Source organism: Phacochoerus africanus, chromosome 14 (genome assembly GCF_016906955.1).
Source record: "Phacochoerus africanus isolate WHEZ1 chromosome 14, ROS_Pafr_v1, whole genome shotgun sequence".
NCBI lineage: Eukaryota > Metazoa > Chordata > Mammalia > Artiodactyla > Suidae > Phacochoerus > Phacochoerus africanus.
Window position 1 is genome coordinate 3,795,510 of NC_062557.1, and position 22,975 is coordinate 3,818,484.

The 22,975-nt window shown below is 56.3% G+C and overlaps 1 protein-coding gene across 7 annotated transcripts in view; it reads right to left on the reverse strand.

Annotated features, from left to right (window-relative positions):
- The window catches only part of TNRC6C (trinucleotide repeat containing adaptor 6C), a 90,847-nt gene that overhangs the window by 3,478 nt on the left and 64,394 nt on the right, over window positions 1–22,975 (reverse strand). For 2 of the 7 annotated variants that reach the window (XM_047758570.1, XM_047758566.1), the window contains 13 exons: window positions 21,723–21,865; window positions 19,886–20,035; window positions 18,397–18,543; window positions 16,328–16,447; window positions 14,165–14,248; window positions 13,699–13,933; window positions 10,200–10,367; window positions 8,758–8,949; window positions 8,163–8,306; window positions 4,559–4,672; window positions 2,184–2,378; window positions 1,335–1,405; window positions 678–817 (listed from right to left, as the gene is read on the reverse strand). In XM_047758570.1, coding sequence (XP_047614526.1) covers window positions 678–817; window positions 1,335–1,405; window positions 2,184–2,378; window positions 4,559–4,672; window positions 8,163–8,306; window positions 8,758–8,949; window positions 10,200–10,367; window positions 13,699–13,933; window positions 14,165–14,248; window positions 16,328–16,447; window positions 18,397–18,543; window positions 19,886–20,035; window positions 21,723–21,865 — 1,903 coding nt within the window. The remainder of the gene's footprint in view (window positions 1–677; window positions 818–1,334; window positions 1,406–2,183; window positions 2,379–4,558; window positions 4,673–8,162; window positions 8,307–8,757; window positions 8,950–10,199; window positions 10,368–13,698; window positions 13,934–14,164; window positions 14,249–16,327; window positions 16,448–18,396; window positions 18,544–19,885; window positions 20,036–21,722; window positions 21,866–22,975) is intronic. The other 5 variants (XM_047758569.1, XM_047758568.1, XM_047758567.1 and 2 more) reach the window with 5 other exon arrangements.

Here is a 22,975-nt window from a genome sequence, read left to right on the forward strand (position 1 = left end):
AAGCCCGGGACCAGATGGGTTCAGTGGTGAATTCCACCAAACTTCCAGGAGAATTAACAGAAATTCTTTTCAAACTTGTCCAAAAACTGAAGTGGAGGGAAAACCCCCAAACTCATTTTATAAGGTATCAGAATTATCCTGATACCAAAGCCGGATGAGGACAGCACAGCAAAAAACAGAACAATATAGATGAATACAGGAACGCTTCTCAATGAGGAGTCCCCGCTGTGGGGCAACAAGACTGGGGGCTGGGTCTTTTTAGGGCTGAACGTGCAGCACATGGAGGTTCCCAGGCTAGGGGCTGAATCGGAGCAGTAGCCTCCGGCCTACACCACAGCCACACCCACGCAGGATTCGAGCCACGTCTTTGACCACAGCTCACGGCATCGCCGGATCCTTAACCCACTGAGCAAGGCCAGGGATCAAAGCCGGGTGTCCTCATGGACGCTAGTCGGGTTCATTAGCAGCGACAGGAACGCTGCAGCTGTTTTTTCTAAGATGTCAGGACACACACAGACACAGGCCAGGAGGGGAACAGGCGAGGCACCACAGAGCCTCGACAGCAGGCTTCCGACCTTCAAATCTAGCCTGTCACCATCTGTGCTCTGCAGGCCCCTCCCACACCCCCCAGGCCCCGACCCGAGGGACTGGGCCTTGGGCTGAGGGGCGGAACCTACATGTGCAGGGACTTCTGGGCCTTGGCGGCTTCCTCCTTGGAGCTGTACCGGACCACGGCGTTGCCTTGAGTCAGGTTCAGGTGGAAGGTGATGAGAGGCCCGTGCTGCAAACACAGCGTCCGCAGGGTGGAGCCGTCGATCTGATGGGGAAGCAGAGGGGCGGTAACGTGCGTCCTGGGCTTCTTCCACTACGTTCTCCAAGGAGAATGTGTATGAAATCGGTTGCACTGTGCACCGGGAAGCTGTCTGTCCTTGAAAGGGCGTAATGCACGACTTCATGACAGCAATCGTCTATACTGCCTCCTCTACCACGAAATTTAAAAATCGTGGGCTTCTCGGTTCTAGGTCACAAGTTAGGTGTCGGAAGGAGGAGAAGACCTGCTCGGGTTCTGACCCCCTTTCCCCAGAGCACGTCACAGGCCAGCTGGTCCTGCAGTGAGCAGGCCAGTCGGGGTGAGCAGCTCTGGTTAAGCCTCGGAAGACTGAAAAGTAAGCAGTTGACCAGAAACGTGGCCCAGCCCCCCGGCCTGCCTGGGCACGGCTGCCCCTGGGCCCTGAGGGAGGGTCAGGGTGCCTGGGGGCGAGTGGGAGCCCCTCTCGGGTGGCGGTCAAGGCGCTCAGGCCTGGTGACATGCCCTCACCTCGCGGTGCCCGTACCTGGGGCGTGAGGTTGCGGAGAACGAGCCAGCTGCTTGTCCTTCCTGAGGTGTCAGTGCTCCAGGCCGAACCTGCGAGCCCGGGGAGAACTTGGTCAGCACAGCCGGTCGGCGCGGCCGTGGGGCTCACAGCTCTTCCCAGCCCTTCCGTCTCACAGATGCCGCTCGGGCGGACGCTGTGCCGCCAAGCCTCTCTCTCTCCCTCACCCTTTGCCGAGCAACCCAAACTCACAATGCCTGCAGAGCGCCTGCAGGCCGGTGTGATGGGTGAAGGCAAAGACTTGAGAACTGCCCGCAGGTTCCACCCCAGCCCCACCTTAACATCAACGGCCTAAAACTCCACTTCCCAACAAAAACAAAGCAGACCCACAGGGCTGCTGTTTGCAGGCTGGCTTCCCGCTCAGTTTCTTAAAGCCCCTGTGCACCCCATCTCAGGTCGGAAGGAGCCTGAGAAGCCTCCAGAACTGCACCTTCAGGACGTGGAGGTGCACTCACACTGGGAGGTGGTTTTGCTTTTGGCCCGGAAAGCCCTGTGGAGAAGCAAATATCCAAGTGGAAACGGAGCCCCTCAGGCTGGATGAAGGGGCGTCTCCGAGGGCCCAGGAAGGCCCCTCAGTGGGTACCAGGACTGCCAGGACCTCCTGGCTCAGAGCCAAGCCGTGTGAGAACACGCAGAGCTGCTGGTGAAACACCGGCGCAGAGCCTGGGCCCAGGTAACCCCCCAGAGCCCAGGGCGCCTTGGCCCCTCCCAAACCCTCCCAGGGTCTGGGGGCCTCACGAAGGACAAAATGACAGGCATCTCCCCTAAAGCGCAAGCAGAGCAGGCACGGACCCGAGAGCAGACGCGTACCCGAGGAGTAAGAGCTGGTCCAGCCGAGGGGACTGGCTCCCCAAGTGGAGGAGGGCTTGGGGTTGGTTAACCCTGGAGGTGGCCTCGTGGGCGCAGTGGTGTTTCTGGGCACCTTCCACAGTTCGTGGGACAGAGAGGCTTGCGTGTGGGAGGCAGGGCCAGATGACCACGTCGACTTCATGTCTGACAGTTTACCTAGAAAGGCAGAGACAGGGCCACAGGCGTTCCTGAGTCAGAGAAGAAAAGCCACAGCAGCGGCTAAGGAGGCCTACCAGGCGCTCGGGCTCCAGCAGACCGCGGGCTCCAACGAGGCCCCGAGTGAGGCGCCCCACACAGACCACGGGCGTACCCTCTCCAATTTCCACCCAGAGACACAGTCGGCCGGCGTGCAGCATAGACCTTGATGGTATTCCTGCTACTTAATTTGCTTCATGTGCCACACCCAAGTCTGCCCCCCAAAAGATAGCCTTTCTGTAGTTCAGTTTTTTTTTTTTTTTTCGTCTTTTGTCTTTTTAGGGCCACATCTGGGGCAGATGGAGGTTCCCAGGCTAGGGGTTAAATTGGAGCTGTAGCCGCTGGCCTACACCAGAGCTACAGGAACACGGGATCCGAGCCGCGCCTGCGGCCTTCACCACAGCTCACGGCAACACCAGATCCTTAACCCGCTGAGCGAGGCCAGGGATTGAACGCGCATCCTCATGGATACTGGCTGGGTTTCTTAGCCACTGAGCCACGACAGGACCTCCTATAGTTCAGTTTTAAAGCTAACTTATCAACGAATTCTCTGGGACCCATCTTGTCATGTAACAAGTTCGTCAAGGTCAAGGGCCTAACACATATGTATCTTTCACCCTCTCCTTTCCAAGCCAAGCCCCTCGGACGCAACCTCCCTGAACTCGCGTCCGCCAGCATAACTACAGCTCTGTGTCTGCAGGAATGCGTGCTGCCCAGGGCTGAGAAGCTGGGCATCTTGGTACCTTGGTTGGGGGAAGCCTGTTTTAAGGCTCTTTGGGAGGAGAAACAAAACCAGTAGTGGCCCCTAGCCCCAGCGCCCCCTGCGCCAGGGCACCTGCGTCTCCTGCCTCCATGGCCCAGAGTGGTGAGAACAGTGGGCAGAGTGGTCGCTGGCGCCAAGCTCCTCCGTCAGCACTGCAGGGTGCAGGCCAGCAAACCCTGCGAGGAGCGCCCCTTCCACCCTGGCCACCGGCTCAGCTGCAGCTTGGCAACAACAAACACTCATCTTAGCAAAGGCGGCACTGATCAGAAAAACCAAAGCGCCATGAACATCTGCTGAGACAAAGGTCCTATCTGCCCGGGCCTTTAGCTCCTGATTGGGAAGTACCGAAGGCCTAACATGTCCCCTCTGTCAAGATTAGAGAGAATAAACATTAGAAGGAATAGAAACGACCCAGAAGCTCACTCTTTCTCTTTTATTTTGGCTGTCCCTGTGGAATGTGCAAGTTCTTGGGCCAGGGATTGAACCTTGGCCACAGCAGCGACAACGCCAGATGCTTAACCCGCTGCGCCACAAGGGAACTCCTCTCTTTTTAAAAAATCAGATGCTAAACTACAGCAAAGCTACTTTCTCCCCTAAGTACTGGCATAAAAAGAATTTGTACAGCATTCTTACATTGGTTTAAAGTCTGGATGAGAAGGTTGGTGGAATGCAGAAACATATTTGAAGAAATTTATAAATAAATCCTCTTCTTACTTAAGCTCTGCATTGTTCTACAAACCTACACACATTCGGCTTGTGTGTGTGCCGTCTCTCTACGTCCTTGTCTTAAAACTTCCAGTAAAAATTCCTTTGAAGTTACTATGACAATTCTCAGTTCTCCTCTAAGCCTAAAAGAAATTTCCTACTTGAAAAACTGGTCAAGTCCACAGTGATAGAAGAATGACCCAGGCACTATATCCATCCGGGTGATGGAAGCGGGCACATTTTGGGTGCTTGCAGTTGAGCTCGGGGCTGCTGGGACCCCTTGTCCTGATGAACAACGCAAGTGACAGGTGCTGCCTTGGCCTCTGCGCGCCCTGTGCGGCCCTGGGCTCACAGTTGGGGGCGGGGAGCGGGGGTGCGGAGAGAGGACAGCAGAGGTTTAGGCAGTGGCCAGTCATGTCCTGGGAAGCTGACATGAGCCTGGGATCTTGGTGACAGTCCTGGGGGGCGGGGGAGGGGACAGGGCAGGTCCGGGAAGCCTCGGTCCCCAAGGCCCCACAGCGGCTCAGCAAAGCTCAGGCCTGCTCTCCATCGCGCCACGGCCTCCCAGCTCAGGGAGGAGCGGGGGAGACCGCCAGGCAGAGCCAGCCGTCAGTTCTGTTCCGGGAGAGAAAGAAAAGACTACGGTGGGTGAGTGGGGAGGCCGGGTGCGTACCTGTGAGACCAGGCGCGGGCGCAATGCTGCTGAGGGAGCGACTGTAGCCGGAGGCACCCAGCGGCCGGGCACTCAGGGAAGGCGGCGTGGCGGTCTGAGGTGGTGGGGGGGACCCTGCAGGACCAAACGCGGCACTAAGAAAGGTGAGCGGGCTGCGGGGGGAGCCACGCCGCCTGGGCCTCGACTTCCAACAGCCGCAGCCGAGCTCCTCCTAGGCTGCCGTTTGCGGCAACGGCAGGAAATGAGGCGCCGTGTGGCTGCCGTGGCGGCGGAGAGGACAGAGGCGGATACAGCAAGCCGCCGGCCGGCAGAGGCCAGGAAGCAGGAGGATGTTTCCAGGAGCCCTGAGCACGTGGATGTCCCCTTCCGGGTAAGACAAAACACGAGGGTAGGGGCCAGTCTCCAACTCTTCACACCTCCAATGGCACCCACAAAATCGACAAACAAAACTCCAAGCTTTTTGTTACGGATTTTGCCACAAAAAGACCAGCACTTTTCCTGTCCCAAAAGGTCTCAAGGACCCCATCACCCCCATTCGTACCTCTCTTTGGAATACAGGACTAAACTCCCACTAAGTGACTGTGTTACCAGGAGCTCCCGTGACCCGGGAAGTGCAGCTCCCTACTCGCAGAGCCCTGTTCCTCTGGCCCAGGGAGGGGCTGAGGGGCGCGCTCCCCTGAGCACCCCTGCTGGTGCTGGTTCCCGGGCACCGCTCCCGGAGGAAGGAGGATGAAGCAGTGCTGTTGGGGTGGGTTCAAGCAGGATGGGGCGGCATGCTCCGGAGTTGGGAAGTTCATCAGCCAGTGTGGAAGCTGCCCGGGGTGGGGACAGGGACACAGAACAGCCTGGCTGTCCCTGTTTACTGTCATGAACAGGATCCCAAAAGACGTGGGCCCCTGATGCTGGGCCCCACCTGGGGCGGCGCACAGAACAGCCTCCGGGTTATCCTTCACAGGGACCACCAGGTGGGTGCGGCACCTCCCAGACCTGTGCAGTCTACAACCTGCACAGCTGTTTACAGCTGCCCGTCTTAGAATATGGCACCAGAGCTGACAAACATTAAAATTTCTTTGTAATCTGCAAGTCTTCGGGGTTTTCTTTTTTCTTTTGGTCTTTTTGTCTTTTTAGGGCCGTACCTGTGGCATATGGAGGTTCCCAGGCTAGGGGTGTAAGCTTAGTTCCTAAACCTTCTGCTTTCATTTACCAACAAAATACCATCAAGCTAAGATCCCAAGATTACAGACTATCTAGCCTTATGTGGTATTTCTTTTATAATTGACAGTAGGGTACTTAGATTTCTAAGTGTTCTAGTTATTTACTTTTTTTTTTTTGTCTTTTTGCCTTTTCTAGGGCTGCACCTGCAGCATATGGAGGTTCCCAGGCTAAGGGTCAAATTGGAGCTGTAGCTGCCAGCCTATGCCAGAGCCACAACAACACGGGATCCAAGCTGCATCTGCCACCTACACCACAGCTCACAGCAACGCTGGATCCTTAACCCACTGAAGGAGGCTGGGGATCGAACCTGCAACCTCATTGTTCCTAGTTGGGTTCGTTAACCACAGAGCCACGATGGGAACTCCTAAGTGTTCCAGTTTTGACCTTTTAGTTTTACACTGAAATCTGTCACATAAAATTATGATTAATTTCCTTTTTAGTATCAGTATGTTGGGGGAAGGCGTGCCTGCACTTCATTGTCTGGCCAACATTCACCTTGAAAGATTAAAACTATAAACACCACCCAAGCAAATACTGGGCTAATGTAAATTTCTAATACCAACTTAACACCAATAAATTAACAAAAAGTAAAAATAAAAGCAATGCCTAGTATATTCAATAAAAGAAGACAGAAAGTTCCGTTATGAAAATCTGTAAGATAAGCCAGACACCCAGAGGTTAGGAGCTAGTTCTTGCTCCTGTCCCTCTGGGACACATTTTCTTTCTTTGTTTTTTTTTTTTTAGGGCCGCACCCGCGGCACATGGAGGTTCCCAGGCTAGGGGTCGAACCCAAGTTGCAGCTGCCAACCTACCCCACAGCCACAGCAACGCCAGATCTGAGCTGCCTCTGTGACCTACACCACAGCTCAGGGCAACGCCTGATCCTTAACCCACTGAGCTAGGCTGGGGATCGAACCTGCATCCTCATGGATACTCGGGTTCTTAACCCGCTGAGGCACAACAGGGACTCCATTTCTCTGTACTTTAGATCAAGCTGGTCACTCAAAACTCCACGGCCTTTTGCGCTGGGTCTTGAATGAGGCCAGTCTCCGGGGCTGTGTAGAAGCTGTGTGTGTTGGGTGGGTGGTACGTTGGCCTGGGAGAGGCGCAGACGGCACGGTCTGGCCTCCCAGTTTTCCTCCCGCTCTGTGGCCGTGGTGCTTTCCTCTACAAAGATCCCCCAGTTCTGCTCCTTTCTCTCAGATAACAAGCCAGGAGGTGGGGAGCCAGGGCTTTCCAGGGCCAGGCCTGGTTACAGGCGGAGGAGGAGCCGCCCAGACTCGGGTCCAGGGGCCAAGTCCAACCCCTGGGGTCAGAGGCTGCTCTCCCTGTCCTCGAGCTGAGAGCTGAGGTCCTGATGTGGCCTCGCCCCCACCCCCGCCCCTGCCCCCGAGGCTTGGCTGCTCTCTGCGTTGCCTCCTCTGCTCAGCTCTGCCCTCAGAGCTCCCTGCCAGGTCAGGTCACAGGTTGGGAAGCTCTGCTCTATGCCGAGGGCTCTCGGTGCCCCCTCACCCCCACTTCTCAGCAGCCCCAGATACCCCGACTCAGGCTCTGCGCCCGGGATCCCGCGGCCACATGTGGGTGCTGAGGGAGAGGGCCCAGTCTCCCTTCTGGCCTGTGCCTCCCCCGCCCCCCTCATCAGTCCCTGTGGGGGGCCTGGAACACCCCTGCTCGGAGCCACAGTTGCGTCACAACACGAGCATGGGCCCAGCTGGGAAGGGTGGTCTGGTCTCCGCCACCCTTCGACCCGCACCCTAGTCCTGTCACGTCCCCTGAAAGACCCATCGGCAAGGAATGCCGTGTGTAAGCAGGAACCCTCCATGAATGTTCTGGGAGCCATCCTCCTTACTGGCGCCCAGTGTCTGTGGTGAGCTGGCCCTTCTGCCCCCTTATCAGATGCTGAGAGTAAACCTTTGTCGGCAGCGGCACTTTCAGGCTGTCCCCATGCGCAGGCCTTAAGGGCTGGCATGTCGCTGCCCTTCTCAATCCTGCATTTGAAAGCTCTGCTTCGGGACCTCGCAGCTCAGCTGGGGGCTTCCTCCCGCTGCGTCCTGAGGCCTGAGCAGGGAAGGCGTGCCAAGTTTTGGCATCGGCGGTTTGTGCCAGGGACAGAGCCCTGGGAAAGGATTTCGGTCTTTTCACCTCTCTGTGGAGGGGAAACTAGACCGCACGGATGAGCCAAGGGCGCATGCGCTTCCAGCCACGGGGAGTCCAAGGGGAGCCTACTGAAAAGCGCGACAGTCACCACCGTTATCTCACAGCAGACGACGACGTCCCTACGTCCAGCCCAAACACGGAGCCCAAAGCGATGGCCACGCCCCCGCGAGCAGGACCCGACGTCTCCTCGGGCTGCCTCAGGCGGCGGGAGCAGGTCCCCGCCGCCCCTCACCTCCGCTCTTGAGGAGGTAGCGGTTGACGTCCTGTATGGTGGTGTTGATGGTCGGCCCGGTGGGGACACTTCCAGGAGTGACGTCAGGGTCATTCTCGGGATCTATGTTCTGAAGTCCTTTCCATGGAACTCCAGGGTGAAATTCTGGAAAATTCCAAACCAATCAAAACCAAACCAGGAGTACGCGAGCACCTTCACAGTGCCGCACAGTAATTTACGGAAACGTGTACAATCTGCTAATGAAGTTGAAAGACGCGCTGTAGACTTTCCCTAGTCAGTCATCGATCCTTTGGAAGAAACCAGGCATTCGAGCCACCACACGAGACACTGAGTGTCCAGATGGGAGGATGACACCCCGACACACTCTGGCCAGACAGAACCCGGCGCCCTCCGCCCGTCTCCTTCCCCTGAACTGCCGGCTCCAGAAAAGCCTGTGATGCCAACCACACCCACAGCGTATCTGAGAACCCAAAGCTATGGGCTGAACGCTTCCAGGCCTCTGACCCGGATCCCGGTTCTCCTGGGTCTGATCCCTGTCCTTGGGCCTGGAGCATGAGCTGACCAGCCGCAGCCCACAAGTGTGGCGTGCACTTACCTGGGGGCCAGTTGATGCTGGAGCCGTTTGAGATTTTCTCGCTGTCGGATTTGGCACGCGACCAGCTGTGGGGAACAGCTACGGGAGGGCTGGCTGGCGACTCGCTGTTCTGCATCAGATCGTACCGGCCGTAGGAGTCATCGATGGAGGACTTAGCTGGAGGCCCAAGGCTCAGGCCTCCAGGGATAGCACCTGGGGGACGGCAGGAGGCAGAGCCAGTGAGGCCGCGGTCAGGCTCACCGGGCCAGCGTGCTCCGGGAGGAAGTGCCTGCGTCAGCCAGCCCAAACTTGGCCCTTGGAAGACAAACTCTTTAAGAACCGTGTCAGCTTGTCCCCGAAGCTCTCTGGGGACAACGTGGGAGTCGCTGTGGTCAGCTGCTGTCCACCCCCACCCCCCGCCCGTCTGCTACCGGCACTGTGGAAGGACAGACTGATGTGTGGACGCGGACGGCCAGCCCCACCTGCCCGGGCGCCTGAGCGTCCTCCTGCCAAGGAAGTGCCCAGACAGCACAGGACGGCTTTCTTGCAGAATCGCCATTAGGAAGAATTTGCTTTTTCTCTTTGGGGTGCTTTATCTCAAGAGAGAAGTAGATACCCTGTTAAGTCTCCTTTGCTGTTTATGCGACCAGGAAATTGAGAGTGAAATTTAATGCCTGAGATCACCTCCTATGGTTATTAGCATTTTTGCTGCTTCTCTTTTCTAAGCATTAGATTTTTCTTGTGTTTTATCATTTTATTGAAAAAATTACTTTTAGTGGACACGTTTTTGTTGAAGCTACAACTAAAAGTGTGTGGCCGTGACCTGAGCTCTTTGCTGCTCTGGGGCATTTTCAATTACTTCTTGGTTTGCAGCGAAGGTGTGAGAGGTGGGGTTTGCAGGTGTTTGATCACTGACCAGCTGGGATCTCACAGACTCGCTAACAGAACGGAGCCCATGGGAATGTCTAACTTGTTGAGGAAACGCCGGTTTATAACACTATGTAAGTTTCAAAGGTCGGCGCCGTGTTCTGACGCCTGCTTCCACCACAGCGTGCTCGCCACCAAAACCCAAGTGCCCCTCTGTCCCCACAGAGTCGACCCCTTTCCCGTTTCGCTCTCCACCCGCCCTTGCCCTCTGGTAGCCGCCACTCTGGTTTCCGTATCTACGTGCTTGTTCTGCTTGCTTTAGTCTCCTGGATTTTTTTTTTTTTCTGGCTGCGCCCATGGTACGTGGAAGTTCCTGGAATGAGGATGGAACTTGCGCCCCAGCAACGACCTGAGCCGCCCCAGAGTCAACACCGGCTCCTTAACCTGCTGCACTACAGCAGCAACTCCCTCTTGGAAACGTTTCACTCAGCTTTCAGCACCGACTTCTTAGACAAGAAACGCGGTAAGAGTAACAGTGGGGGATCTGTGGGTAGAAGAGCGGCGTCCAGACGCCGGGCGCCAAGGCTGGGACGTACCATGCTTGCTGGGGTTCTGGTCGAGCGGAGAAGCAGCACCGGGTAAGCTGTCCATCGGGCTGGGGTGTGTCCACTGAGGGAGGCGGGACTGGGACTGAGACGGGTCCTTCACGGACAAACCACCAGTCATGTCCATGCTGTTGACATTCAGGTTTGGATTCAGTCCAGCTACAAATAAAAACACCGTTAGGGTTTGTCTGCTCTTCCTCTAATTGGTTACTTTCCAAAGATCTCCTGGAGAATCAATGTAAATCTTAATTCACGGCCAAGTATTTTAACTCTAACGTTGAACTCTAACTGGTGGGCAAAAAACAAAAACAAAAACAAAAACAAAAACCACCCCCTTTTGTCTTTTGAGTAACATATATTTCTAGGAATATTCTTCCTAAGTTAGGGTGAGGATGGCAACAAAACTCCTGGATTAGGTTAAGACCAATGATTCTCTTCACTTCACTCGTGCTGGTGCCAAACGCGGGCCTGAGGCTTCAGTCAGAGCCCAGAGACGATCCGAACCAGTCCAAACAGTTAGGAAATTCTTTTCTGATCTGAGGACATCTTAGGAAACTCTCCAGATCAAAGCAAGTCCGGCAGAAATGTGAACCACATCCTCAGGCCCCTGCCAGGATAAACTGGTGGGGAGCATGCGGTTCCACTTTCGGGAAGGCACTTGACGACAGTCTGTCATGAATAAACCATCACACTCCCTTAAAGGACCCACTAGCCGATTTCAAGGTGTGGGTGCTGGAACGTGAGCCGATCCTGGGTTTGTTTCTTACAGCTAAAAGCAGGCACACACCTGGCACACGAAAGCATAGCCCCTGTGCCGGGTCAGTGGGGGGGGGGCAGGGAGGTGGTCAGAGGGCTGGAGGAGGAGCCCCCCGATGGACGCCCCCTGGGAGCTGGCCGGCTGCTTGGCCGGAGAGTAAGACCAGCGGAGGTGCGACCGGGTGCTTCCAGGCTGTTTCTAACCTGCAGTGCCCACACCACATCCTGGCACAGAAGCAAGGAGGGAGCATGTCTGAACTTTCAAGGAGGAACAAGGGGCTTCAAACTCAAATGCCCACACGGGCCGAAGAGGCAACACAAATGAAGGTGACATGGGCCTGGTGGGGACGGCACCCGCCCTGTCTCAATAAGCAGGTGCCACCAGTGCGAGCAGTGAATAGAATCCAGGCCCAGTGCAGCTGCTTTCAAGAGAAGCCAGAAACCACTTTTTTTAGAAAATTCTCAATTCTTTTTTTTTTTTTTTGGTCTTTTTGCTATTTCTTGGGCCGCTCCCGCGGCATAGAGATTTCCAGGCTAGGGGTCCAATTGCAGCTGTAGCCACCGGCCTACGCCAGAGCCACAGCAACGCGGGATCCGAGCCGCGTCTGCAACCTACACCACAGCTCACGGCAACGCCGGATCGTTAACCCACTGAGCAAGGGCAGGGACTGAACCCGCAACCTCATGGTTCCTAGTCGGATTCGTTAACCACTGCACCACGACGGGAACTCCGAAAATTCTCAATTCTTAAACGTTGGTGATAACCGCCCCCGCCCCCCAAAACTTAAGGACACCCACCGCTGCAGGGCTGCCTTCATTTCCCTCGTACAGCTGTAGCCAGGCGAGGGGACGGTGAGGCTGGGCTCCAGTCCAGCCCTCAGAGCACCCCACCTCCCGGAGCTGGGCCTTGGCCCCGTGTCCTTTCTCTGAGGTCCCTCCTCCTCCTCCTCCGCAGCCTGGCCCTGGGACACCGAGGGCCCAGGGCGGCCCTTCCTTCTGGGCAAGGCTCCCTCTCTCCCCACTGGGCGGCGCTTTGCCTTTTTATACGCAGGCCTGGTCGTCCCTCATGGACAAGAGACTGGGAGGAGAGGCCGTGCGGGGAGGAAGGGGCTCAGCAAAAGTGCTGGGAACCAAGCAGGCAGGTGGTTTTACAGACTAACCTTCTTTTATTTTTTAAGTTTTTAGTCTTTTTAGGGCTGCATCCATGGCACATGGAGTTTCCCAGGCTAGGGGTTGAATCAGAGCTACAGCTGCCGGCCGACACAGCAACACCAGATCTGAGCCTCGTCTGTGACCTACACTACAGCTCACAGCAACGTCAGATCCTTAACCCACTGAGTGAGGCCAGGGATCAAACCTGCATCCTCATGGATACTAGTTGGGTTTGTTTCCACTGAGCCACGAAGGGAACTCCCTGTCTTTCATTTGTACTGAGAAAAAAAATCTTTCAGGATAAAGATGAATATATTTTATCTTTGAAACACAGGTAAGTGGGCAGAGGACAACTAGGAAGCTGGCCCTCAGCATTTTGGCACAACAGACGGAGCTGTATTTGTTTCTAAAACAGAAGTTTTTGCCTAAGTAGTCAGCGTTCTACAAAGTGCCCTGCACACGCGTTCCCGTCATCTTTGAACGAACCCCGTGAGGGGAGCACCCCCACTTTGCAGTCGGGGAGATGGGTGCAAAGAGCAGCCAGCAGGCGGTGTGGGCAGGTGGGAGCCAGTCGTGGGGGCTGGGAAGCGGGTCAACCACGGGGCCAGCTTGCTTCTTAACCAGAGGTGGCAGTGGGCAGGACAGCGGGAGGGCACAGCAGAGTCCCCACCAGCGCCCGTCAGTCACGGACCTCTCTTCTCCCAGACGGCGGCAGGTGACAGAACGGGGACACTGTCAGCCGAAACTCACCGTCACTCAGCTGGCCTTTGCCCCTGTGGGCATGCGTCTCTCAGGCTCCTAATCCCTGCTGCCCTGTAGCTGCAGACGCAGCCAAGCTGACGAGCCGGCAGTGCTCGCACCTGCTCTGGGCTGACCCTCCAACAACGCGGGGTCGGGGGCGCCAACCCTCCGCGCCGTCAGAAGCCTGGGCCTGGTCCTATCGCTGGCCGTCTCTGTCTGTGGATTCAACCCGGCATGGCATGGATGGCGCTGACCCTGGCACGCACTTGTGGAAAAGACTCCAGGAATGAGTGCACCCCACAGTTCCAAGCCCGCGTGGTTCAGGGGTCAGCCGGGCTCCCGACTCTGCCCTTCTGAGCGTCTTCAGTTTCACAACCCGTGTCCCTCCTGGCCTGAATGACCTCAAGCGCGGCACCATGTCTTCCACTGACCTGCGGGTTTAAGTGCTGGGTGGGGGCCCTGGTGGCTGGGGTCAGTGTGTGTGCGGATGCGGTTGGCTACACAAATTGTGCCCCGTGCTATGGACGACTATGGACGACCACTGCTTGTCAAGAAGCGCCGGGGTGATGAAAGCCTGCACACCTGTGCTGGTCCCTGCGGTTCAGGCTGGAGGGAACCAGGGACGCAGGAGGCACGGATGCAGCAGTGGAGAAGCGGTCACCCTGGCCTCTCACCCCCTGACCTCTACTGGGAAAGGCTGGAGCCTGAGAGCATGCAGGGCGCAGTGGAACTCCTGCTCTGCAGAGGGCAGCCGGGCAGCTCTGGCTTTGTCTGGAACGCACGTCCATTCTGCTCTGCTGGCCCCGCGGGCGCACGTGACCGGCACAGACCCCGGACTCACCGAGCGGGTAGGGAGCAAAGGTGTTGGGTGAAGACTGCTGCTCTTTGGTCTGCAGGTCGGGGAGGCCGGGGGCCTGGGCGTGGGGGGGGAAGCTGTCCAGGGCCGATTTGCCTGCAGAGGGGTGCAGGGACAGGTGTGGCGGGGGCGGCGGCGGCGGCTTCACGAGCAGGGCCTGGGCCAGCTGGCGCTGGTGCTGCTGGATCTGCTGCTGCAGGTTAGTGATTGTGCGCGCAACCTGTGGGCGAGACGCGCCGTCCGCAGGTCGGGAGGGGCACCCGGTCTGCCTGCGGAGCCACCACCGCTCTGGGCCCACCTCCTCCCAAACCCGGGCGGCCCCAAGGCTCTTCAAGGGGGAGGCTGAGCAGGGGAGAAACCAAGGCAGATGGCAGCTCATCAACGGGCATCTGTAGGTCAGGGGGGCATGGAGATGGCGGGGGACCCGGCTCAGCCAGCCCAGGGCGCCTACTTGCTGCTCCTGTTGTCTCATGGGTCCGGAAACGTTTCGCTGGGCCTGTAACATCTGCTGCTGGATCTGTAAACGTTGGTATGCCTGTGGGCAGAAAGGGAACACTCAGTGCATGGCAGGAACGCCACCAATGGATGGTTCGACTTCTGTACGTTTAAAAAAAAAAAAAAAACGGCCAGGATTCTCGGGCCCCTAACCACACTGGGGGTAAGCGTGTTGTGAGGCATGTAGCATTTTCAAAAGACAAATGTCTTCTCAAAACCTTTCTAGTGCACGGACGACATTACAAATAACTCAGTCAGTGCCCCTGTTTAGTGCCTGGTCATGGGGTTTGTCAGTAAATATTTTCAGTTAATGAAGAGATCACAATTCTTCTGCTCCATTCATACAAACTAGACACAAAAATAAATGAGGAAGATAAAAATTATTTTCCTATAATAATAAAGATACAAGCTTCCAGAGTGGCTCAGAAGACGCGGCAGGACAGCAGGGGCCAGAAGCCCCAGAAGGTCACAGAATAACACGTAGTAAAGGGCTTGTGAGTCCCAGAAGCCACGTCTCCGTCCACACACGCCTGAAATCCAGGCACTTCTGCCCCACAGACCCTGTCCGCAAGGCCGCTGGAATGACCGCCAGACTCTTCCCACACTGGTGCAGCAGAAGGACAGGTCATTTCTTTCAAAAGCTGGCTGCAATACCATACATTTTTTTCTTATGACAGGGAATTTTGGGGACGTTTTGGGCAAGAGAATTTATTAAAATAGAACCCAAACAGAAGTAGAGCTTACACTACTAGCAATGGCTCGTTAACTTAAGAATTCAAGAGGAATACAGTAATTCATGTAAGGGAATCCTTACTGGCTCTCAAACTCAACCTCAGGATGCACTGAACCGTCACCTTACCAATTTCCTGGAAAAATGTTAAAATGGTATACTGTTTTAAAAACAGAATACCTTAAATGTAACCCAACTTTTCCGGGTATCTTTGGCACTACGTGGTCAATAACAATTACGTGGAATTTATAAAGGATTCCAGCACGGTCACGAGCCCCTCTCGTGTCTGAATCCAGCTGTGCCTTCAGAGTTGCCAAGGAGCGGAAAGCTCTCTTCCTCTGAGGAAGGCTTCTTCTCAGGAACACGCTGTCTGCTGTCTCGGCCCATCGGGCCCAAGGGCAGCGAGTGGTCCCTTCCTGGCTGGTGGCAGCACCGCAGTAGGGCCACGTGTTCACGTGTTTGCCCCACCTCCCTGGGCCACACACACACCATGTGTGCTGTCAAGCTCGTCCGGCTCCCTTTTCTGAATGAAGTCCAGCCACTCCCAGAGCTCTGGGCGCCTCACCGCACAGAGTGGCTTGTCCCCTGGACACTCCCTGGAAACCAGACACGCAGGCTGGCCAGACGTGTGTCTAACGAACGGGTCAGGACTGAGGGCCCAGGGCTCTGCCGAAAGGAAAGCCTGACGTCATGGTTTTGTCTATCGGAGGCTTTTCTTTTCCTCCTTCGTGGCTCCTGGTCATTTTCTAGGAGATGAAGCTGTCAGATGAGACTTCTGGACAAAGCAGGGGAAAACATACTAAAGAAAGAAACAACACACTGGGGTCCTTGAGTGAATGGAAACCCAGGAGGCACCTGGGATATGAGGCCACGGCGCTTCCTGCTAAGAGCAACCTGACGCTGCCATTTAAACGTTCAACGTACGTCCCGGTATAAAACGTTCGAGAATTAGTAGGCTGCACCAGCCTGTGTCAGGAGGGATGCTGGGAGGACGAGGCCCTCGGCTCTAAGGCACCTACTGCCTGCAATGCAGCAATACTGTCCTCTGCCTCTAGCGTGGGGTCTGTGTAAGAACTTGGAGCACCGTCAAGAAGTGGCTGGGCCGGTCCTGGGGGTCAGATGAGAAAAGCTGGCCGAGAGCTAAGAGAGTGGCCTCGCGGTCAGGTCTGGGAGACTGCGATGGCAGAGGCCCCAGAGCATTCGTGAAGCTTAGTGGGAACACCCTGGGGTGAAGAACTGCCTCATCCTGCTAACGGTTCACAAACCGCGCGGACGCCTCCAGATCCCTGACCTGCACAGCAACTGCTCCGGCAGTCGGCGGGCACAGCCCGGGAAGGCCTAGGGACGCTCCTGCGCTGTCCCAGGCCCCGAGCAGGTCTCTGCACTCACCAGCTGCAGCTGATAGAGCTGGTTCAACATCGTCATATGCTGAGGATTAATTGGCGAGGTTAATAGTGCAGGGTTGAGACCAATGTTTTTTGCTGCAAACTGCAAAAGCTGTGCTTGAACCTGTTGACAAAAAACGCACCATGAGACGTGAACTCTCTGTTAAGACACTGTCTGCGAAGTTTTTTGAGATTCAAAACTGATTAAATGACAACGATATTTGTCTCACGAATGATTCTGAAAAGCCGTTAAAAATCTATAGAAATTTTAGCACTACTAGTTGATACTGCGGAGAACGTGGAAGGAAGACAGGGAGGAGGCGGGAGGGAGGGGGGAAGGCAGAGGAAAGAACGGGATTTCTTCCTCCGAAGGTTTTCATTATGCATTAACTTCTTTTTTTTGTTTTTTGTCTTTTTGCCATTTCTTGAGCCGCTCCCGCGGCACACGGAGGTTCCCAGGCTAGGGGTTGAATCGGAGCTGTAGCCACCGGCCTACACCAGAGCTACAACAACGCGGGATCCGAGCCGCGTCTGCGACCTACGCCACAGCTCACAGCAACGCCAGGATCCTTAACCCACTGAGTGAGGCCAGGGATCGAACCCGCAACCTCATGGTTCCTAGTCGGATTCGTTAACCACTGGGCCACGACGGGAACTCCAGTTATGCACTAACTTCTAAGGCTCTGCGTAACTCCTGCTGGTTCCTCATGTCACATTCTGTCAAAGTGAAGACAAGCAAGCATCACTTAAGGACTGGAGGCAGGGAAGGCGTGGGTTCCAGGAGGGAGCTGGAGCCTCCTGGGAGGAGGCAGCCACCTGGAAAGAGTCCCCACAGGAGCTCAGACGGCACTGGGGGCACCTGGCGGAGGGCCTTGTCCCTGGGTGGGCAGAGGCCCTTCTGAGTTCATGCTCAGGAGGTGGTCTCCCCTGCTCGTGGGACCAGCACTGCTGTGGGGGGGTGGCACGACGACCCAGCCTCCCGTGTGGCACGTGCACTCGCGAGACCCGCCAGCCCTGACTGTGGCTGTCAGCCTGCCTCCCTGCTCAACTGGAACCCACTGCTCTCAATAGTCAGGGGCCTGGCACCGGCCAGTTCAATGTCTGCCACTGGGTGTTCGGTACGTTTCTCACCGTGTTTACCTGCAAGGGCACGTCCCCGTTTTAATCTGTTGTTCTCATTTTTTATGTTTCAGCTGCGCCTGTGGCAAGCAGAAGTCCCCAGGCCGGGGCTTGAACCCGAGCCAGTATAGTAACAATGCTGGATCCTTAACTGACTGAGACACCAGGGAACTCCTGAATCTATTATCGAATATGTATATATATACATATATTTTGTCTTTTTAGAGCTGTACCTGCGGCATATGGAAGTTCGCAGGCTACGCGTCGAATTGGAGCTGCAGCTGCCGGCCTACACCATAGCCACAGCCGCATATGGGACCTACACCACATCTCAAGGCAACGCTGGATCCTCAACCCACCGGGAGAGGCCAGGGATCAAGCCCACACCCTCACGGATACCAGTTGGGTTCATTACAGATGAGCCACGACGGGAACTCCTATTATTGAATATTCTTAGGAGGGTAAGGACTGTAACATGGTAATTAAAATACTCAGTCCAAGGTCTAAAGTTGTGGAATGTTCTAAAATAAACAATATCAACTCGAAAAAAGCTGCTATCATGCTTCAGAGAGAACTATACAAAACAACAATATCCTTTTAAGTCGATTTGACCTTTTCTTTTAAAGCGTCTCGGTGGGAAAAATGACCTGCTCCGAAAGAATGCGCTTGACTACAAGCCTGCAACACAGATGCACCGACACATTTCGTGTCTCCCTAAAGCGCTGCTCCGGCCTTCCCTGCGCCTGACGGTTCCCTTCACGCCCCCAGCACTTCCTCTCCGCCAGCCTAGGTCCGTCCAGTGGGGTCTCTGCACAGTTCGCTCACCACGAGGACAGAAGTCGCATCACGGCTTCGTGGCGGCCGGTGGCAGGCCCGGGCCGAGGGGCAGGGGGTTCGGAGCGACAGGGTGACATGCGGGGACGCGCTCTGGCTCGGGACCGACGCGGGTCTGACCTGAGGGGATAGAAACTGAGGCACTTGAGCGCGGAGACTGGGCTGGGAGGAGCTCAGGGGCTGCGCGGGCGGCGGTGGCGGCTGCTGCGTGGTCCTGGCTTGTGCGGCTCCGCTGCTGCCAAACATGCCCAGATTGCCACTCGGGGTCTGTGGGGACGGGGGCTCGTTACAACGTCGCCGCAGGAGCAGGGGTGGCGCACGTGCGCTGCCAGGGATGTGACCGGCGGCTGAGAGACTGCAGCCGGGCGCTGTCGACTGGATGCAGACGGCGCAGAACCGGCTGGTCACAGCCACACGCGACAGCGACACGAGGGCCGCCTGGGCACCGTGTGCGACGACTCAGAGGGCCGAGTGCGGGGGTAGGGGGTCGCCAGGCGGAGAGGAGGGAACGGTTGCGAGGGGCGAGTGTGGCGAGGCTGTCAGTCCTCCCACTTGGCTGCCCGAGCGGCCAGACGGGCGCGGGCAGCCAACCTGCCGCGGGCTCACCCCCGGGCCCTGGCGGCAGGACACCGACCGGCCGCCGCCAGGTCAGCACTGTGCCCGTGAGGGTCATGCAGACAGCGGCCAGCCGCCCCCAGTCCCACAGCACCGCTGTCAAGGGATGTCTCAGAGCCGGGGAGAGCCAGCCAGAGGCCGTCCCGGGGACGGGAAGTCCACTGTTTGCTTTCCTGTCAAGCGGGGTGGGGTGGGGGGCACGCCACGAGGCACCAGTCAGTCCAAGTCCCCGGGTGCCCCCCTCGGTGACGTGTGACAGTGACTTCACCTTTCCCAACAGGGTCAAAGGCAGGAAGAGGCCCCACTGAGCACGTGGAAGACGTCACCTGTTTCTGGGGGCAGGCGAGAGGGTGGGGTATCCTTGCAGATGGGTGCATTTGAGGTTTCGGCTGCCAGGAGAAAGGACCACCCGGGCCTGTGAGGGGTCCTGGCAGCTGAAGGCCATGCTGCAACTCCTGTCTCTCTCGCTTTTTGTTTTTTTTTTTGTAATTTTGTTGGCTTTTAGGGCCGCACCCCCGGCATATGGAGGTTCCCAGGCTAGGGGTCAAATCGGAGCTATTGCTGCCGGCCTAGACCACAGCCATAGCAATGCCAGATCCTTAACCCACGGAGCAAGGCCAGGGATCAAACCTGCGTCCTCATAGGTCCTAGTCGGGTCCTTAAGCTGCTGAGCCACGAAGGAACTCCTGGTACACGTGTCATTTAAGCTCAGGAAGTCAGCATTGGGTGCCAACGCCAATACATTTCAGGTACATGGAAAAATGAGTTTAATTCTGAAGCATTTCCTAGACCACGGTTACATTTCAGGAACCGGGTTCGATTCCGGACACCAGGAGACCCCTTGGGAGGAAATCCTTACAGTATCTCAGCTGCCTCTACATATTCAATTAGATTTTCAAATGTAGGCATTCACTACAAATAAGAACGTTTCTGTCTCAAACACACTTTTTCGAAGGCGAGTGAAAGCGTGCCCGGCTCCCAGCGACAGCCTTACCTGTCTAGAAGAATTCAAGTTTTGCATGCCCAGCCCTGAGGCCATCCCGCCCAGGGCCTGACTGGGGAGTGCACTGTTGGAAAGGGGGAGCTTCAGGCTTGGTGAAGGCAAAAATGGTGAAGTCGTGGGCTCTTCCACGAGGCCGCCGTCCTGATCGGGGAAAGAAAGCATGAGCCGTGTGCGGTGCCCGTCCGCACACACAGCACCAGAGCCCCCGGGAGACACCAAGGGATGCGGGTGAACACGGAATTAAAAGATCGCACGTGTGTGGACGAGGGAATGGAGAACATGGGCGAGAGGAAGAGGGGCCAAGAAAACGAGCAACCAGGTTCAGGGGCCTCTTCAGTGGGACACTTCCCCTCCACACACACAACAGTCTCACACCCGCAGGGGAGACAGACAAACACTGCAAAAGTCTTCCTTGGAAAACCTCCACAACCATTTGCAAACAAACAGGTTCCTTCTGAGAAGCTGTTAGCAAGGCCGCCCGTTAGGGTGAAGGCTGAGGACACTGGATTGCTTCTGAATCACCACAAACAGCGATTTCATGTGGTTTCACCTGCTAATAAGCTAAGTTTCAAAAGAGCCAAAAGCTGATTTTTTATATTATACGAGGTGCTAAGTAAGTCCTTTGCAAATTTATCTCATTTAACTTCACAACAAGCCTGTGGTATTATTTCACATTTTAAAGCCAAGGAAGTAAGTCAGGGTCCCACACTCAGCAAGTAAAAATACTGAGTTAGGCTGGAATTTCAGATAACCAACGAATACTATCTTCGAATATGTAGAATCCACACGGGATTCGCCGTTGTCTGAAAGGCCGACTTCCCTGGGCACAGAGGTGGCGGGCAGGGTGGGGGCTTCCGGTGACAGCGCTCTAGAGTGTGGCGCGCTGGCAGAGGACACTGCTCACCTGAGGACACAGGGGAGCGCTCGTCTCCCGTGTGAGCCTGTTTTTTGCCTGTTTGTTTGCTTTAAACTTGTCCTTCCAGGCTTCCATTTTTTTCCAAGGTAGAACATTCCGAGTTGCATGGGACGCTGCTCCCCCCCGCCCCCCCGAAGTCACACCAAACGTGACAAGACGGAGAGGAGCGACTAGTTACACTGCCAGGGGATCTTCCCAGGGACGCCTGTGTGTCCTCTCGCATGGCGGCCAGTCCAAGCGAGGCCCCCAGGACACGCGCGCCCACACCCAGCCACTTCCAGGCCCTTTCCTGAGAGTCAACATATATAACACATCGTTTCCAATCAGAAGGACGGTACGTGGGAAAGAAGATCCCACGTCTGGTGAGGCTGGTCTATTGGACAGACTGAGGCAGCCAAGTTCACCCACTAACACGAAAATCCGTTTTCAGCTTCAGTATTTTTATTCCTAGTCACATCATATGAAATATAATCTACCTCTTTTGAGTTAAGCATTCAGATATATGAAAAACTGGGTAAAGGTCACTTAAATACTAGACTCTGACAATTTTTTAACCCGACACGGTGGAAATGAAAAATTCCTCTAGTCCAAAACAAACCAGTGGAGTTCCCGTTGTGGCGCAGCGGACACGAATCCGACTAGGAAGCATGAGGCTGTGGGTCCGACTCCCGGCCTCGCCCAGGGGGTTAAGGATCTGGCGTTGTCTGGGTGTAGTGTAGGCCGCACATTCGGCTCAGATGCAGCATCCTGCATGGCTGTGGTTGTGGCGCAGGCCGGCAGCTGTAGCTCCGGTTAGACCCCTAGCCTGGGAACCTCCATATGCCGCGGGTGTGGCCCTAAAAAGCAAAAAAAAAAAAAAAAAAAAGAAAGAAAGAAAAAAAAAACCACCCAAAAAACCGCTTCAACTCGTACCTTGTCAAGGAAGGTGGGGCGGTCCACGGAAGACTCTTTGGAGATTGGCGGGCGGCAGCCAAGGGGCTTGGGGACCATCGCGTTGTAGTCGGTCACTCCCAGTCCACGCTTGTCCACGTCCACCTTCTTTTCCAGCAGAGCGCCTGGGGCACAGCAGACAGAAGCAGGGGGGGGCAGCCTCAAGCTCTGAGCCCAGACAGGTGCCAGCCGACACTCAAGGAAGGAGTGGAGACCCTCACCCCTCAGAAAACAGGGGCCTCGATCAGTTTGGCTCCAGCTGGGCCTTGGAGTCTGTGGCCTGGGGCCCTGCTCCCTGTCCCTTGCTGGCTCCTTGCCTGCTACACCGGCCACCTCTCTGCCTCTGCCCCGGGGGCTCGGCCCTTCATCCCCCTACCCCCACCCGCCTGCCGCCGCTGCCTTGTCGCCCCTGCTTCCTAAGAGGGCCCTCCTGGCTGCAAGACCCTGTCCAGATGTTGGGGGGACAATGCAATGCAAGGCGGAGAGTTGGTCCCTGTGCCCCTGCGATTCAGAGACGGGTGTCTGCTTGGCGCCCCGAACTCTGTCCCGCCTCAGGCTCACGAGGCGGGGTTCCCTTGGGCTCACGCGACCCCCTCAGTCCTGGCAGCTCACACGGCGTGTTTGGCTCCTGCACATGGATATAAAGCTGATGCTCGTTATTTGTGAATTCTGAGCCCACGAATTCATGAATTCACTTCTCGCTAAAATATGCTTGTACCCCTGACACACACACTCCCAGCTCAGGCTGTCACACAGCGAGTGTCCGTCTATGGTCTCTTTAGGGCCAGGCTCTTTGCTGGTGACTTCTGTGGACCCCATGGTCCCCAAGCCCACGTGCTGCTAGTGTCCCGAGCTCAAGAAGGCCTGCGTGGAGCCCGACGGACAAAAAAAACGGAGCCGGAGCAGCGGTGCCCAGGCGGCCGTGAGTTCAACCCTGATGACCGGCGACATGGACCGGCCGGGAGAAGGGACGGGAAAGTCGCCCTCGAGGGAGGGGCCGGAGTGCCGTCTCCAGTGGGAGTGGGAGCTCCAGAGAAGGCGGGCAGCGGCCCCTTCGCGGATCCAGGAGGTTTTGACTCACGTAACAAGAGCACGGCTGACGGCCCCGGTGTGAGTCGAGAAGCCAAAGACACCTCGGGTCCCGTGACCTGGACCCTCGGGTCGGGAGGGGGTTCACCTGCCCGGCTAACGCTTTACCGTAAAGAGAGTCAGCAGACGACTTTGTGAGAGACAGA